Raw genomic sequence first — 17,930 nt, forward strand, 5'->3', positions numbered from 1 at the left:
TACTTAATGGTGAATGACTGAAAGCTGTCCCTCTAAGACCAGGTAACAAGACAAGGATGCCCACCATAACCAATGAATGTTATTCAACACTGTACTGGAAGTTTTTCCCAGAGCAATTAGGCAAGAAAAAGAATTAAACAGCATCCACATTGAAAAAGAAGAAGTAAAAATTTCCCTCTTTGCAGATGATATGATCTTAAATACAGAGGAGGCCCCAAAAATCCACAAAAATCAATAGTGGCTTTATACACAAGCAATGAACAATTGGAAGAAGAAAACAGGAAAAAATCCAATCACAAAAGCAACTAAAATAATCACACATCTAGGAGTAAATCTAACCAAGGATGTAAAGGACTTGTACACAGAAAACTACAAAACATTGCTAAAAGAAATCAAAGAAGACCTAAATAAATAGAAGGAAATCCATGTTCATGGACTGGAAGACTAAATATCATTAAGATGCCAATACTACCCAAAGCAAATTATAGATTCAATTCAATCCCAATCAAAATTCTAACAATATTCTTTGCAGAAATGGAAAAGCCAATCAGATGGTCAATTGATGTTTGATAATGGGGCAAAGACCACTCAAGTGGGAAAGAACAATCTCTTCAACACATGGTGCTGGGAAAACTGGATCTCAAATTGCAAATAAACCAAAGGAAAAATCTTATCGCATACCATATATAAAAATCAACTCAAAATGGATCAAAGACCTAAATATAAGAGCTAGAACTATCTACCTCCTAGAAGAAAATATAGAGAAGCATCTTTAGGACAATGTGTTAGGCAATAGTTTCTTAAACTTTACACTGAAAACATAAGCAACAGAAGAAAAAGGAGATAAATGGAACTTCATCAAGTTAAAAACTTTATCATGAAAGCAGAATGACAACACATACAATGGGAGAAAACATTTAGAAACCATGTATCCAATAGGTTTAATATCCAGAATATGTAAAGAAATCCTACAACTCAATAATAAATGGGCAAAAGATTTCATTATACATCTCTAAGAAGTACAAATGGCCAAAAGGCACATGAAAAGATACTCAATGTCATTAGCTACCAGAGAAATGCAAATTAAAACCACAATGAGATACCATTTCACACCCACAAGAAGGGCTATTATCAAAAAAGTAGAAAATTAAAAGTGTTGGATAGGATGCGGATATAGGAACACTCATTCATTGTTGATGGAAATACAGAAGGATGCAGCTACTATGGCATCCTTGGCAGTTCCTCAAAGAGTAATAACCACTTCTAGGTATATACCCAGAAGAACTGAAAGCAGGAACTCAAATGTGCACACTGATGTTCATAGTGGCATTATTCACAATTCCCAAAAGATGGGAGCAACCCGAGTGTACATCAACTGATTTATGGATAAAACAAAATGTGGTATATATACACAATGCAATATTATTCAACTGTGAAAAGGAATGTTCTGAAACATGTGACAACATGGATGAACCTTGAAGACATCATGTTGAATGAATTAAACCTGACACAAAAGGACAAATATTGTATGATCTTACTTTTATGAAATAAATAGAATATGCAAGCTCAGAGTCAGAATCTTGAACACAGGTTACCAGGGGAAGGGGTGGAGGTAAGAAATAGAGAGTTAATGATTAAATTGTACAGAGTTCATTTTTGGGTTGATGGAAAATTTTGGTAGTAGAGGTAGTGGTAATATAGCAACACAACATTGTGAATATAATTGACAGTACTAAATTATATATTTGTATGTGGGTTAAACAGGCAAATTTTGAGTTATATGTAAGTTACCAGAATAAACATCTTTTAAAAACCCACAAACTGTGCAAAACAAGAAGTGAACCCTAAGGGAAACCATGGACTACAGTTAACAGTACAATTATAAAAATGTGCTTTCATCAATTTTAACAAATGTATCAAACATGGTGTTAATAGTAGGGTAGTATATGGGAATCCTGTATTTTATGCATGGTTTGTCTGTAAACCCATAACTTCTCTAATAAAAAAAATGATTGTAGAAACAAACAAACAAAAAGGCACCAGGAAGGGAGACAGCATTGTAGACTATGGAGTCAGCATAGTAGACTATGGAGTTGTTTTGAATTCTGGCTCCACCACTTAATAGCTTTGTGACCTTGGGCAAGTTACTTAACATTCCCATTTTCTCCAGTTTAAAATGATGGTAACTCTGCTAACTCAGACCATATAAAAAAGTTAGAACCATAATTTAATGCCACTATACACCACCAGACTGACTAAAACAAAGACTATGGAATATACCAAATATTCATGAGGGTATAGAACAATGAGAAGTTACATACATTGTAGGTGGAAGTGTTAATTGGTACTACCACTTTTGAAAACTGTTTGGCATTATCTACTAAAGCTAAACATATGCAAATCCAAAGGCCGAGAAATTGGATTCTTGGTCACATACTCAATAAAAGGGTATATGTATGTCTACCAAAAGACTCAAACTAGAATGTTCATAGCAGCCGTATTTGTAAAAGCGCCATACTTGAAACTTCCCAAATACCCATCATAGTAGAAAAGATAAATAAATTTGTGGTATATTCATACAATGGGATAATATAAAACAAGAAGATGAATTACATATTCATACAACAGTATGGATGAAAATCACAATGTTGAGCAAAACACATCAAACATCAAAAAGTACACATTGTATGCATCCATTCATATCAAGTGCAAGAACAGGCAAAACTGATCTATGCTGTTAGAAATCAGGTTTGAAATGGAAGATAAATATTGATAAAGGGCTTCTGTCTAGGGAAGCGAACTTGGCCCAGTGGTTAGGGTGTCCACCTACCACATGGGAGGTCTGCGGTTCAAACCCTGGGTGTCCTTGACCCGTGTGGAGCTGGCCCATGTGCAGGGCTGATGTGCGCAAGGAGTGCCCTGCCACGCAAGGGTGTCCCCCGCGTAGGGGAGCCCCACGCACAAGGAGTGCGCCCTGTAAGGAGAGCCACCCAGCGCGAAAGGAAGTGCAGCCTGCCCAGGAATGCCGCCGCACACACGGAGAACTGACACAAGATGACGCAACGAAAAGAGACACACAGATTCCCGTGCTGCTGACAACAGAGGCGGACAAAAGAAGAACACACTGCAAATAGACACAGAGAACAGACAACTGGGGCAGGGGGCGGGAAGGGGAGAGAAATAAATAAAATAAATAAATCTTTTTTTAAAAAAGGGGCTTCTGTCTATTGATCTTGGTGGTATTTTAGTAGGTGTGTACAATTTGTAAAAATTCAATGAGTTGTCTTCATATGCATATGAACTTTTCTATATGCATTACGTGTTAGTAATAAAAACAGTAATAATACATACATACTAGTTAGGAGAGTTTAGAATGAGATAGCAGTTAACAATAACTTTTAGCTATTATTATTATTGCTAATAATAATAGTAAACCACTATTATCCTTGTTTTATGGAGGAAGCAGCAGACCCAGAGATGTAAAGTGACTTGCTTAAGTCACACAGCTAGTCAATGGCAGAGAGAACACTACAACAGTCCCCCAGGTCCCTGTCCAAGATGATTTCTATTACAATATAGGACTCTCATACTCTGAGTCAATTTTTACTTCCTTTTTATTATAACTAAATACCTTTTTATTATAACTAAATACTATATATAACTAAGTAGTTATATATATAACTAAATACTTCTGCTCATAAAGAGAAAAGTTAGGGAAATTATCTGGATTATTAACCTTTGAAAGACCTTGACTTTTCAAACAAATTTTACTCTATATGCCATTGTTCACTTAATTTGGTGAAATGAAAAAATAATTAAAATAGATAGTGGTGGCCAGTAAAGAGAAATAGAAGTGCTACCAATGAAGATTTTACCAACAGAATGATTTATGTACATCTACATAAATTTTGACAACTATTTAAACTTCTTCAAATAAAAACTTACAAAATCTAACTGAACTCTGATAATTACAACATACAGCATCCTTTTTAATAATTAATAGCAACCCAAGGAAAGGCAAAAAGCTTGTTTAGTTTGCAAATATTTTAAAAATAAATTTCCTAGATTAGTTTGGAAATGTCAAGAAAAACCTTAATATCACTCCCATTTACCATTAGTTATAGACCACATAGGAGAAATACAAACCAGGAGGCACTTGTGTAGAATCATCTATACCCAGTTGTCCAGTATTTAAGCTGAGTTCTACAAAGAATTCTTTCTGAAAAAAATAACATACATAGAATTAACACACATTTTGGACTTTGCCACACATTATAAAAAAATTCACTTTCACATAAGCAACAGCTTAAATGAAAATCATAATGTAAAATGAGTATACTTCACTCAAATAGCTTTAAAAGAGGACACTACTAAATATCTAAATTATAATACATTAGCCCAAAATTAGGGAGAATAATGACCATGTTTCTCTTTACTACAGATATTACTATGTGACACATTATATTCATGTGCAATATGCATGAATAGAAAATATTTGTCTTTAGGAAAAACTTCATATATATATATGTAAAACAGGAAAGAAGAAACTTAAGCACACATTATTTGTCCAAATATACAGACTTCAGTGATATTTTTCTTTCCCCTGATTTTTTCTGTTTAAGAAATTTTTTATTTTGATGTCTTCTGACCAATATGAGTACTATTATTACTTTAAAAAAACAATTTTTAAATAGTTTTCGATTTTGCCTTTTCAGGAAGTGGGCTAATTAGTAAGGTAGGGAATGATAATGATCCTTTCGAGTAAAGAACAGCTAACATCCAAACTTTTCCTGAAAAACATACATACACATTCAGTCAAACAACATATACAGCATTTATCAATTTGATCTCCTAAAATCATTATCTAAAATTACCAGTATAATTCCGTATTTGTGCTTTCTCTGAGACTGCACTTGATTCAGCTCTTAATCTACTGAACACTGAAAATATCCAAGACAACTTAAAATAATTTTTAAGCAAAATTGGATCAAGTGCTCTGCTAAAGTAAGGATAGATTAGATTTATTCTCCAGACATCCTCTACTTACCCACTCATGTCTGAGAAAAGTAAACATGATTGTCTGGTATTTTTTTAAACATAAAAACTCCACATTATTCACATCCTTTTTATTCCCTAAGTAATTAAATATTTCTATTAATATTTGCTTCAGTGTTTTGTTACTATTCTAATTGCTAGAACCATTCTTCCTCCTCCCTTAAAAATGGAATTAGTGTTTAGTTCTCAATGTCCTCACAAGACACTTTTTTGGTCTAGAACATATATACATAACATTTTTGTGCTTATTTTAAATATCAATCATTATATTTCAATGTTTAAACTAATGACTTTTATATGTACTTTAAAAGGCACTGCATCCTATGTTTCCCAATTTTAATGACTAAAAGAGATAAAAGTTTAATTTTATTCTCCCATTGTCAACCACTGTCTTCCATTTTCTTTAACTCTTTTCCTTCATTGACCTCATTAGACTAAATGATCATAAATTTGATTTTTTAATAAGCTTGATCTTCATACTACATAGTACATTTCAATATTAGTTTCTGTAATCAGAATGGATGGAGAATTTTACTTAAGCTAGATGTACTTTAATATTTAAGGAACACTGTATTGGACTATTTTTCATTCAACATCAGCAAACCTAAGGCCTGATCTAGAATCTCCTTCACAACTCACCCAAGCCATCTTGCCTTCTGGAAAGCCTTCCTTGATATTCCAGACTAATCTAAACAACTCCCTGAGTTCATATATCACCTTTTGTCCCTCTACCCAAGCACAAAATCACATCATATTGAAATTAACTTTTTACCATCCATCATCCCACAAACATGATGCTCCTGTAGATGAGGATTATGTCTTGTATGCATGTGCACCCCCAGGACTTAGCATAGAGCCTGACACATAGCAGAGGGGCCTCTGTATCATCACACTATGGAGCTCTAGTCCCAATCTGCTGCCTCCATGAGACTGAATTGGTAAACAGGAATTAGCAACTTCACTTTAGAATTAATGAATTTCCGTTTCAAGAAATTTCCATTTAATATGGTTGAGTCTACTTAGATGAACTAGATTATCCATTACAGGACAACAGTCACAGGACTCACTGAGCCTCACCAAGTTCAATACTCATACAGACAGACCAGGCACAGGTAGACCATGCATCCTGGAGTCAGAGTCACTGTATTGCCATGTTGGGTGATGCAGGGAAGCCAGAGACAACTATTTCTAATGACTGCAAGAAGAGAAAGACAAAGCAGACTCTTAGTGGGCATAGCCACACTTCTTGAAAACTAGCCACAGCAAAGAATGCATCTAGGACAGCTTAAGTTCCCTTCAAACAGTCAGACAGAAGGCATAATTAGTCTTACTCATGCACATGCTGAACATTTTTCCCTACATTATCCTTTCTCTGCAAGCTTTTTGTCATCTTTCAAGACCTAGTTCAAGTGGCAGTGTTTCTAAGATAACTTCCCACCTTTTCCAGAATTTGCTACTTCCTCTTCTGCAGAGCCATAGCACTTTGTTTAAACCTCTACTTGAAACACTTTTTAAAAATTGTTAATCAAAATTGTAGTAATAATGGTTACTATTTAAATATGCTTACTATATTCCAAGTACTGTTTTACATGCTTTACATATTTTAACTTATTTGATCTATACAACACTTCAATGAAGTATTATCAAATCCATATTTTACAGATGAGAAAACTCAGGCACAGGGAAGACAAATAACATGCCCAAGGTCACATAGTCAATAAGTGGTAAAGTCAGGATTTAAACTTAGGTTGGTTAGCTTCAAAGTCTAATCACCTAACCATCATGCTATACTATTCCTACACGCAGTAAATGGTTTAAGAAGCCAAATCAACAACAGCAACAACAAAATAGCAGTCCTTTATCTTATAGCTTCTTTCCCACCATGCACACAATCGTAATTGGCTCCCTACCCAGGGACAACCACTTTCAGCTTTTTCTTCTGGTATTCATCTCCATATTTCCAAGTAACAAGTGTATATTGCTATTTCTTGGTTCACCAGTTTCAAATATTATTTACTGATTTTGCATGAGGATTTTAGCTCATGAACATCTTTCCCTCCCTTCATCACCTCAATATAATTATGTCAATTCTTAAACAAATTCATATTAAGAGTTTGCATTACTATGCTTATGTAAATATTATTCACTGCTGAACCACGTAATATGTTTCTTTTCGTGTACTCTTTATTCCAAGTAATTCATAATTAAACCATTTTTTCACTCATACAGTTTTCTCTAATCACTTACCTCTTCCTACACCTTTTGACAACTCTGAAAAGGCCCACTCAGCACAATTTTGCATGTGGTCATACCTGTCAGATCATTTATTCTTTTGGTGTTTATCCTTCCTGGAACCCTCTGACCTCCTACTCAAAACTGGGATCACTGTGTTCAGTCCTGTTGCATAGCTGTTGTCTTAGAACTCCTCTTCTCTCTCATTGTGGAGATTCTCCCCTTCCTTGGTTGTAACCCTATTTCCTGCGTCCCATATTTTGTTCTTTTGTTTATGACCTTGTTATGGAGAGCTTCTACCCTGAGCAAGTATAAATGGGAGTTAAATATTTCAGATCACAGTCATCAGAAATATCTGTTCCACCTTCACATTTGGTTGACTTGGTTGTATGCAGAATTCTAGGTTTGAAATCATTCTCTCAAATTTTTAAAGGCATTTACTGTAGAATCTTTTGGCTTCCAATCTTGCTGCTGAGAAGCTCCATCCTGATTCTTGATATTCTGTATGTAACCTGTTTTTCTTCTATAAAATGTCTTTAGAAACTTCTCTTTTTCAGGTGCATTGGTGTGGGTCTTTTTTCATTCCTTGTATTGGGTACTCGGTGGACCTTTGCATGCCAGAGATCTGTTTCTTCTGTCCTTGTAAATTTTCAATAATTTCCTTCTCTCTGTTTTCTCTTTCTGGAACTCCTACTGATAAGATATTGGCTCTCCTAGATTGATCTTCTCATTAAAAAAATATTTCCCTCCTATTTTTCATAACTTTGGCCTTTTGTTTTTCGCTCTGTCATCTAGTAGACATTTCCTCAGCTTTGTTTTCAACTCTTCTACTGATTTTTTTTACATACTTTAGTTTCTATTCCTAAAAGTTATTTTTTGTTTTTCTATGTTTTGTTCATTTAATGAAACTCTGTCCTTATTTCATAGTTGATATCCTATCTCTCTGAGGCTTTTAATGATTTCTTTAAAGTCTTCTATTTAGAAGAAATGGTTAACAACAGGCTAACCCCTCTGTCCATGTAAGATTACTTTGGGTTTACCTTCTTCCAGCACTATTGCCCTGAAAGTGTACTGGATGACCAAAAAAATATGGCGTGGAATGCTAGCTTTGTTACCAAGCAACCTTATTTACTGAAAAATGATGACCCTTGACTGGTAAAACACATCTGAAATGAAGGCCTGTTAAGTGGACTATAAAAATATATTGGAAAGCACAGATCTTGGCTGCCTGGTACCTTGTGTAGTATCTCATAAGAGTACTTGGAAGCTATGCTCATAAGCATTATAAGAAATGGTTTTTACTGTGTTATTAGACTTTCTTAAGTTGGATGGCCTACCTGTGCCATTGTGATCTTATCACTTCCAACCAAGAATATACCTTGAAGGTGCTGGAAAGTAGCTGGATGACTATAAGGATTCCCGATGAAGATAGATATACTGATAATGCCACACTGATATACTGACATGCTATGTTTTCTATCCCATATCATTCATCAAATCTAAGGAAGTTGGGGTCGGGTTATGGTCAATTGTATATGTGAGCATGAAGGTAAATAAAAACCTGAGACAACTCTTGGTGGTCATGATAAAGTGCCATACTTATCGCTTGAATTATCTATTCTTCTTTACTTCATTGTTTTAGTTTGGGGTTTGTCCTTCATATTGGAAGCTTTCAAATGTCTGGGGATCCTAAGCAGGCCATTCATATTTAGGAATGAGGCAACAAAAACTAACTAAAAGCTCTGTCTGAAGAACTGAACTTAGAATGTGGAGGGCTTCACTGATAGACATTTTAAAGTCACCAGCTGTATTTTTTGTAGGAGTTCTCCAAATCTCCCTAAGTCTTTGGCATTCTTGAATTGTGGAGGGTAGGGAAGGAAAAGACTAGGTAGAATGAATAGAGGGGGGTGAGGGTATTAGTCTTACCATTCAGCAGACATTCGTTTAATCTCTGTTTTCAGCACAATACCTCATATCTGTACTTGTCTGGGTCTGATGTCCCTGAATTCATAGCTTTTCTGATTCTGTTTCCCCCATGAACAAACCTCTGGTCTCCTGTGAGGGAGGAGGAGTCACTTGATGATGCAGGGTGGTAGGAGTCTGGCAGTCTAAGTCTTTCTGATACAGATTTTTACACAGTCTCTATTTTCAGTCCTATGGCTCCCCACTGCCTTCCTGAGCCTTTCCAAGGTTCTATGGAGAAAATCACCCTGCTTCTTGTATCAGTGTCCAGTAAGGAAAGAGAGACCATACCAGAAACATGAACAGAGAAAAATAGAAGTAGCAAATGCAGAAAGCAGCTACACTTCCAGGTTGAAGGAGAGTGAATAAAAAAAGGAACTAAGGACTTAGAAAAGGGCTCTACACCACACACTAAGGCTGAGAGTCAGATATAAATGGAGAGGGAGTGGCTGCCATGGGAACACTACAAACTAGTGGTGACAAAGAAATTTGTCAGTGGGTACAGGCTGGAGCTGGTCCATAAGGGCTGCTGAAGTGAGTACTACTGGGCCTCCTGCATGCTGATTTTCTTGCTCCTGCATAGCACTGGAAGGGAAACTCTTCTTCCTGCTTTGGCCTTGCAGTGTCCTCCAGCACCCTCTATTGACAAGGTCTAATTATCAAGCCAATTTGCAAAAGAGAAATATTTATAGTGTCTAGCTCTAATATAGCAAAGCTGAGCCAAAAAAATTTTTTGGAGATGAGAGACAATAAATTGACTACTGATATATTTCATATCAGTAATTTCCATCTTTTAGAGACAATGAGATTTGACCTTTTTCCTCCCTGAGTCATTTATCATTCTCCCATCAGCTCTCTTTCTTGAAACCTCAGAGTACTTTTCTAGTTTCATCAAAGACATTATTTACATTACTATGGTCCTTATTATCTTGGGGTGATTAACAAAAGAAGGAGTGATTAACAAAAGAAGGAGTGATAATTATCCCACTTTAAACTAACTTCATCACCAAACTGTGATGATCTCCAGGACAAAGACGTCTCTAATTCATCCTTAATCTTCCCTTCCCTTCCCTTCCTCAGTGTCTCACCCTGATATGGATTCAGTAAAGGTTGGCTGAATTAAATAAAATGTACAGTCATAAAAATAATTTTATAAAACTCACAATTTGTTTCAATCGATTTGATATATAGGCATACATCATGCACTGAATCCCAAACAAGCTATCTTGTAAGACTATGCTGTTTTCTAAAATGAGGAATAAGCAAAAGCATTAAAAAACCAGTACAAACATATCTTTAGCTCTACCAGAAAAGCAACTTATTCTTTCTCTATACATATTTGCAATAAAAAATAAGCTTTTCATTTAAAAAATTTTTCATGAGTAAATTGTCCTATAATATTAAATATATGCTACATTAAAATAATTTTTTAATGGTTGACTTCTAAAATATGTTAATTTATTTTTAAATGTCTCTACTTACCAATTCAGGGATGTCTTTTACTTTCAGAGGAACTTGGATTAAACCCAAATGAGTCCTGAAACTAAGAGAATCACCATTTTCATAATTTGGGTTGCGAAGATTAATTAATACCTTTAAAAATAAATTCAACAAAATCGGTTAGTGTGTACTGTGTTTACACTTATAAAATTGGCAGTGATACTACTTGAGGTTATTCATATATTTTAATTACATTCCGAAATGTACAAAATTTTATTGAAATGATAAAGTATAATACCATAGAGGACAATCAGCAAGATCGCAGAGGAGTAAGGAGTTCCTAGAGCCAGCTTCTGCTATAGGGCAGTTAGTAAATACTCAGAGCTATCTGGAGCTTGCAAAAGCACCTGGAGACCAGAAAAGCATCCTGCAACATCCTTGAAAGAATGGAAGGAGGGACTGCCCATCAGTAGAGAAGAATCATAGGTAGAGCACTCCACATCATGGAGGCTTGTGCCCATCCTCCACAGGAGTCACAAGCCACCTCGGGAGCAATTCCATGGCTGGAATTGAAAGTTCCACTTTCCAAGAACAGGGGAAGAAGAGACGGTTGGGCACCCTAAGAACAGCTAAAGTTTGAAACCGTCCAAGTCAGAAACATGCCATCTTAAATCCATGCCTGGCATGAGGGGAAGCAGGATAGACTGAAAATCATGGTGCTGGTAGGGACTGGCTTCCTTCCCTTTGTATCAGATTGCAGCTCTAGCCTAGAATCCAACCCCACCTCCAGCAGAGAGGAAGCTAGGGGGACCTACACCTTCCTCTCAGGAAAATTACTAGCCACGCCATGGTGGATGGTGATCATCCTACTTTGGCAGTACAAGCTGCTGCAAGAGCTATTCTGTGGCTGGAATTTGAAGCTCCATTTCCTAAAAACAGGGAGGAGGAGATGGTTGTCCACCAATTTCAGCTACTGATTAGTAGACTTGGCTGGCTAAGGTATAACCCTAGGAAAAGCTAGGGTGTGAATCTGTAAAGTTGGAAAAAGGCCATTGACTCCACCCCCAGCACGAGGGGGAGCCCAGCTGACTAAAAATCACAGTGAGGATAGGAACAAGTTTCTTTCACCCAGATCAGTCTGGAACCCTAACCTAGGCTTCAGCACCACGTCTGGCAGGAAAGAGGCTAGTGGGCCCTGTACCAGCCTATCCAGGTAACTGCAGGTACCTTTGGCTGGCACAGACTGAATAATTGCAAGTCTACTGGGACAACTGTGGTCATCTTGGACCCGCACTGCATAGATTGCTGCCCAAACCTGCAGCTCCATCTCTACCCCAGGCAGGGGAGAAAGGGGCATGAAGCTTCATCAGTCTCTCTGGGCAATTACAGTCTAGGCCTGCACAACTTGGATTATTCCACACAGCTGTGACGCTGTCCCTACCCCTGGCAAAGGAGAAAGTTGGGAGAAGTTTCATTGATCCCTGGGGCAATGAGGGCAGCTTGAGCCTCCACAGTTTATAGCACCAACTACATCCTTAGCTCCTGCTGCACAACCAGCAAGGGAGAAAGGATAGGAAGCCCTAAAGTAAAGAGAAAAACTGCACCCAGAATAAATACTCTAGTAAGCCAGATGCCAAGATACCAATAAGAAACAGGAAGATATGGCCCAATTAAAGGAAGATATGCCTCCAGATGACATAAAGGAGACAACTAATGATACGTGTTCAGACAAATCTTAATAAATTCAATGAGATGGCTAAAGGGATTAAGGATATTAAGAAGACACTGGATGAACACAAAGAAGAATTTAAAAGCAGACCCAGAAAAATAGCAGATCTTATGAGAATGAAAAGTGCAATACATGAATTTTTTTAAAAAATTGGTATCATATAATAGCAGATTTGAGGAGGCAGAAAAAAGGATTGGTGAGCTTGAAGAAATGGCCTCTGAAAGCAAACACACAAAAGAACAGATGAAAAAAAGAATAGAAAAAATTGAACAAGGTCTAAGGGAACTAAATGACAACAAGAGACGTGCAAACATAAACATCATGGGGGCCCAGAAGGAGAAGAAAAGGGGAAAAGGCAGAAGAAATACTGGAAGAAATAATGGTAGAAAATTTCTTTTTTTTTTTTTTAAGATTTATTTATTCATTTCTCTCCCCTCCCCCCCACCATTGTCTGTTCTCTGTGTCCACCTGCCATGCCCACTTTGTCCGCCTCTGTTGCCATCAGCGGCCCGGGAATCTATGTTTCTCTTTGTTGCGTCATCTTGTTGTGTCAGCTCTCCGCATGCGCGGCGCCACTCCTGGGCAGGCTGCACCCTCTCCCGCGCTGGGCAGCTCTCCTTACGGGGCGCACTCCTTGGATGTGGGGCTCCCCTATGCGGGGACACCCCTGCATGGCACAGCACTCCTTGCCCACATCAGCACTGCGCATGGGCCAGCTGCACACGGGTCAAGGAAGCCCAGGGTTTGAACCACGGACCTCCCATGTGGTAGACAGATGCCCTAACCACTGGGCCAAGTCCGCTGCCAGAAAATTTCTTGACCCTACTGAAGGACATAGATATCCATGTCTAAGAAGCACAACATACTCCCATCCAAAAAAATCTGAATAGACCAACTCTGAGACACATACTAATCAGAACGTCAAATGCCAGAGACAAAGAGAGAATTCTGAGAATAGCCAGGGAAATATATAACATATAAGGAATATCCAATAAGATTAAATGCTGATTTCTCACTAGAAACAATGGAGGCAAGAAGACAGTGATATAATATATTTAAAATACTACAAGAGAAAAGCTGCCAGCCAAGAATCTTATATCAAGCAAGATTGTCTTTCAAAAATGAGGGCAAGTTTAGATAATATTTACAGATAAACAGAAACAGAGATTTTTAACCAAGAGACCGATTTTCAGGAAATACTAAAGGGTGTTTTACAGCCTGAAAAGAAAGGACAGGAGAGAGCATGGCCTGGAAGAGAGTCTGGAAATGAACATTATATAAATAAAACTAAAGATGTCAAAAGAGTGGTGAAAATAAAATATGACAGATAAAACTCAGTCAGGAATAAACTTAACCAACAATATAAAGCACTTGTATTCAGAAAACTGCAACTCAATGTTAAAAGAAATATTTTTAAAAAGCCAAAATAACTGGAAGAACATTCCATGCTCACAGATTAGAAGACTAAATATCATTAAGATGTCAGTTCTACTCAAATTGATATACAGATTTAATGCAATCCCAATAAAAATTCCACAAGCATTTTTTTAATTGAAAACATGATTATCAAATTTATTTGGAAAGGTAAGGGGCCCTAAATATCCAGAAACATCTTAATAAGGAAAAGTGAACTCTCATTTCCAGACTTTAGATCATATTACCTACGTATAGTGGTAAAACAGCATGGTACTGGCATAAAGACAAACACACAGACCAATGGAACCAAATTTACGGTTCAGAAACAAACTCTCAAATGTACAGTCAAGTGATTTTTGACCAGCCTGTCAAACCCACCTAGTTCAGGCAAAACAGTCCATTCAACAAATGGCACTGAAAGAACTGGATATCCATAGCCAAAAGAAGGAAAGAGGACCCCTATCTCATATTTGATTCAAAAATTTACTCAAAATGGATCAAAAACCTAAAAATAAAAACAAGAACCTTAAAGCTTTCAGAAGAAATTGTAGGAAAATATCTTCAAGACCTGGTGGAAGGTGGTAGATTCTTAAAGGAGACCAGAGGATAACTGAGGTGGACTACTGATGTTTAACGTATATAGAAGTTTTAACTAGCGGTACTGCAAAAGTGTGGAAATGTGTATAGAGTGGATGGTAACACATAGTGAGCAACAGTTAGTGTATAAATGGGGATGTGGCTGAAAATGGTAGTCTAAGTATGTAAATGCCAACTGACAAAATGCTAGAGAATAATCAAGAACTGAATAGCACAGTAAACCAAGAGGTAGATGAGAATTGTGTTTGATGGTACAGATGTAAGAGTGTCCTTTGTTAGCTAGAGCAAATGTACATCATTATTGCAGGGTGGTGGGAATATAGAGAAGCATGAGAAAAATACAAGTAGAGTGACATATGGACTGTGATTAGCAGTAATATATAATATTCTTGCATCTATGCCAAAGATGTACTGTGCTAATAATGGGGCAGAATGGAAAATGTGTGCCAAATGTACACTATGGACATGGTAACAATCAGATGATATTATCTTATCTGTAACAAAGGTTCCACCACAGTGTGGTGTATAGATAAAGGGGTGTTGTCTGGGAATTCTGCACATATGCATGATTGTTTTATAAGTTTACAACTTCTGTCATAAAAAATGTATTTAAAAAATAATAATAGGCTGGGCTGGGGGAAAATACAACAAATGTAAGGTAAGGACTAAAATTAGCTGTAAGATTTTGACAATATTCTTTCATAATTTGTAACAAACATCTCACAACAATGCAAGGCATTGGTAGAGGGTTGATGTATGGAACTCCTATATGATGTTATGCATGTTTGCTTTGTAAGTTCACAACTTTTACTCTACACTTATTGTTTAAGTTTGTTCAAATATAAATTATATAAAGATAATAATAATTGGGTGAGTTGGGGGAAAATACTTTGGTTAGTAGTAATATTTTGACAATGTTCTTTAATCATTAGTTAAAAATGTTTAACAATAATGCAAGGTATTGGTGGTAGGGTGAGGGACAAGAGTCCTATACGATGATATATATGTTTGTTTTTTGTAAGTTCACAACTATTACTATACACTTATTGTTTATGTTTACGTATGAGTGATATACTTCAATAAATTTTTTTAAAAATCAACAGACATAAATAAATGGAAGGACATTAGTTTCATGGATTACAGGACTAAATTTTGCTAAAATGTCAGTCCTACCAAAAGTGATTTACAGAGTCGATGCAATTCCAATAAAAATTCCAACAAATCTTCTTCATAGAAATACAAATGCCAATCATCACTTACATGGATGGATAAGGAGCCTGAATATCCAAAACCATCTTGAAAAAGAACAAAGTTGAGGGACTCAGAACTCCAATTTTTAAATTTATGACAAAGCTACAGTAATCAAAACAGCATGGTAACAGGCACAGGAACAGATATATAAACCAAAGGAATCAAATTGAGATTTCAGAAATAAACCCTCACATCTATGACCAAATGATTTCTGACAACTGCCAAGACTACTCAGTGGGGAAAGAATAGTCTCTTCAACAAATGGTGCTGAGAAAATTGGATCACCACATGCAAAAGAATGAAGGTGGACCCTTCCATATACCATATACAAAAGTTAACTCCAAATGGATCAAAAACCTATCTGTAAGAACCAAAATCATAAAACTCCTAAAATAAAATATTGGGGAGCATCTTCAACACCTTGTGTCAGGCAATGGTTTCTTAGACTACACCAAAAGCTTGAGCAATGAAAGAAAAAAAAATAGATGAATGGCATGCCATCAAAATTAAAAACTTTTGTGCATCGAACAACTTCATCATGAAAGTTAAAATAGCCTAGAGAATGGGAGAAAACATTTGATATCTGATAAGGGTTTAATTTCCAGAATATATAAAGAAATCTCCCAACTCGGCAACAAAAACACAAAACCCAATTAAAAAATGGGCAAAAGCCTTGACTAGACATTTCTCTAAAGAAGTTATACAAATGGCTGAAAAGCACATGAGATACCACTTAATAAAAAACAACAACAACAGAAAATAACAAGTGAAAGAAGATATGGAGAAAAAGGGATACTCCTCATTGGTAGGAATGTAAGATGGTGCAGCTACTGTGGAAGACAGTCTGGTAGTTCCTTGGGAGTTAAGTAGAGAATTATCATGTGAATCAGCAATCCCACTTCTAGGCATACATATATAAGAATTGAAAGCTGGGACTTGAACAGATATTTGTACACTGATGTTTATAGTGGCATTATCCACAACTGCCAAAAGATGGGAACAATTCATGTATCTATCAACAAATGAATGGATAAACAATGTGGTATATACATGCAATGGATTGTAGGTTGTATATGTTACTAGCATAAAAATAAAAGAACCATAGGACTGTACAATGCAAACAGTGACTCCTAATGTAGATTATGGACTACAGTTGAGAGTGTAATAATATTGTTTCATCAATCATAACAAATGTACCACACTAATGCTAAAGCATTAATGAGAGGGCAAACTGTGCCTGTAGGGGGCTTTCTACAGAACCTCTGTAGTTTCTGCATGATTTTCCTATAAATCCAAAATTTCTCTAAGAAAAGGAAAAAAAGAAAAAGAAAGAAAAAACATGTAATATCTTAAATATGCTATTAATAAGGACTTTTTAATATTCTCAATAAATTATTTAAGATATAAGATCTAAAAAGATAAGGATTCAGTTGGAAATAAAAACTTTAGAAGGTAAGAAGAAGTGAAAAATGTCTTATATTTTACTAGGAAAAGTTACAGAAAAATAAAAATCACTTGATTGCAATTTATCAAGAAAAATTTTAGAATCAACAACAACCCTTTTAAAATAAGAAATTGATATGGCTTTTAGAAAGATGGGAGAGTAATATTGCAGGGTATCTCCTCTGAACCAACCTCACAAAGAAAAAAAAAGAAATTTCAGAATCAAAACTAATAGGAAAGACCACTTATATAATTGTCAAATATAAGCAGATAAAATGTCTTAGATATTTGCATATCCTTTAACCTAGGAATTTTACTTCTATGAATATGATTACATAACAGAATTTTTAGGAAATAAAGATATTTGCAAACAGTAGAGAAAGAATGTTAATGAAGTACTGTTATAATGAAAAAGTATAAGACAATTTAAGTATCCCATTAGAGGGAATTAGTTAAATTATAGTTAATTGGAGGATTGTGGGTAGATGGCGACAAACTAACATGCAGAGCAAAATGCTCTCGCAGAAACAACAGAGAAAGAGCCAAAAGCTGTCTGAGGGAACTACTTTGGGAGTCAGCAGATGAGGCTGGTGCTATACAACTCCCAGGAGAGTGAGGGATGGAGAGACCAAGAAGCCCAAACTATAAACATAAGTCACTAAGCCCCTGTAGCCTCCAAGGAAGGGCTCCCCTCCCCCACCCCCAAGGTATTAGGCTGGGATAAAACACCTGGTTCACTGCAGTTGACTGAGAGGGGAGCAGACATCTTCCTCCCTGTCAGCTGTTTCAAGGGAAAAGACAGAAA

The 17,930-nt window shown here is 36.3% G+C and overlaps 1 protein-coding gene across 4 annotated transcripts in view; it reads right to left on the bottom strand.

Annotated features, from left to right (window-relative positions):
- The window catches only part of TBC1D19 (TBC1 domain family member 19), a 154,565-nt gene that overhangs the window by 82,991 nt on the left and 53,644 nt on the right, over positions 1 to 17,930 (bottom strand). For all 4 annotated transcript variants that reach the window (XM_058300110.2, XM_004452239.5, XM_004452241.5 and 1 more), the window contains 2 exons: positions 10,732 to 10,842; positions 4,147 to 4,219 (listed from right to left, as the gene is read on the bottom strand). In XM_058300110.2, the coding sequence (XP_058156093.1) occupies positions 4,147 to 4,219; positions 10,732 to 10,842 (184 nt within the window). The remainder of the gene's footprint in view (positions 1 to 4,146; positions 4,220 to 10,731; positions 10,843 to 17,930) is intronic.

Source organism: Dasypus novemcinctus, chromosome 1 (assembly GCF_030445035.2).
Source record: "Dasypus novemcinctus isolate mDasNov1 chromosome 1, mDasNov1.1.hap2, whole genome shotgun sequence".
Lineage (NCBI taxonomy): Eukaryota > Metazoa > Chordata > Mammalia > Cingulata > Dasypodidae > Dasypus > Dasypus novemcinctus.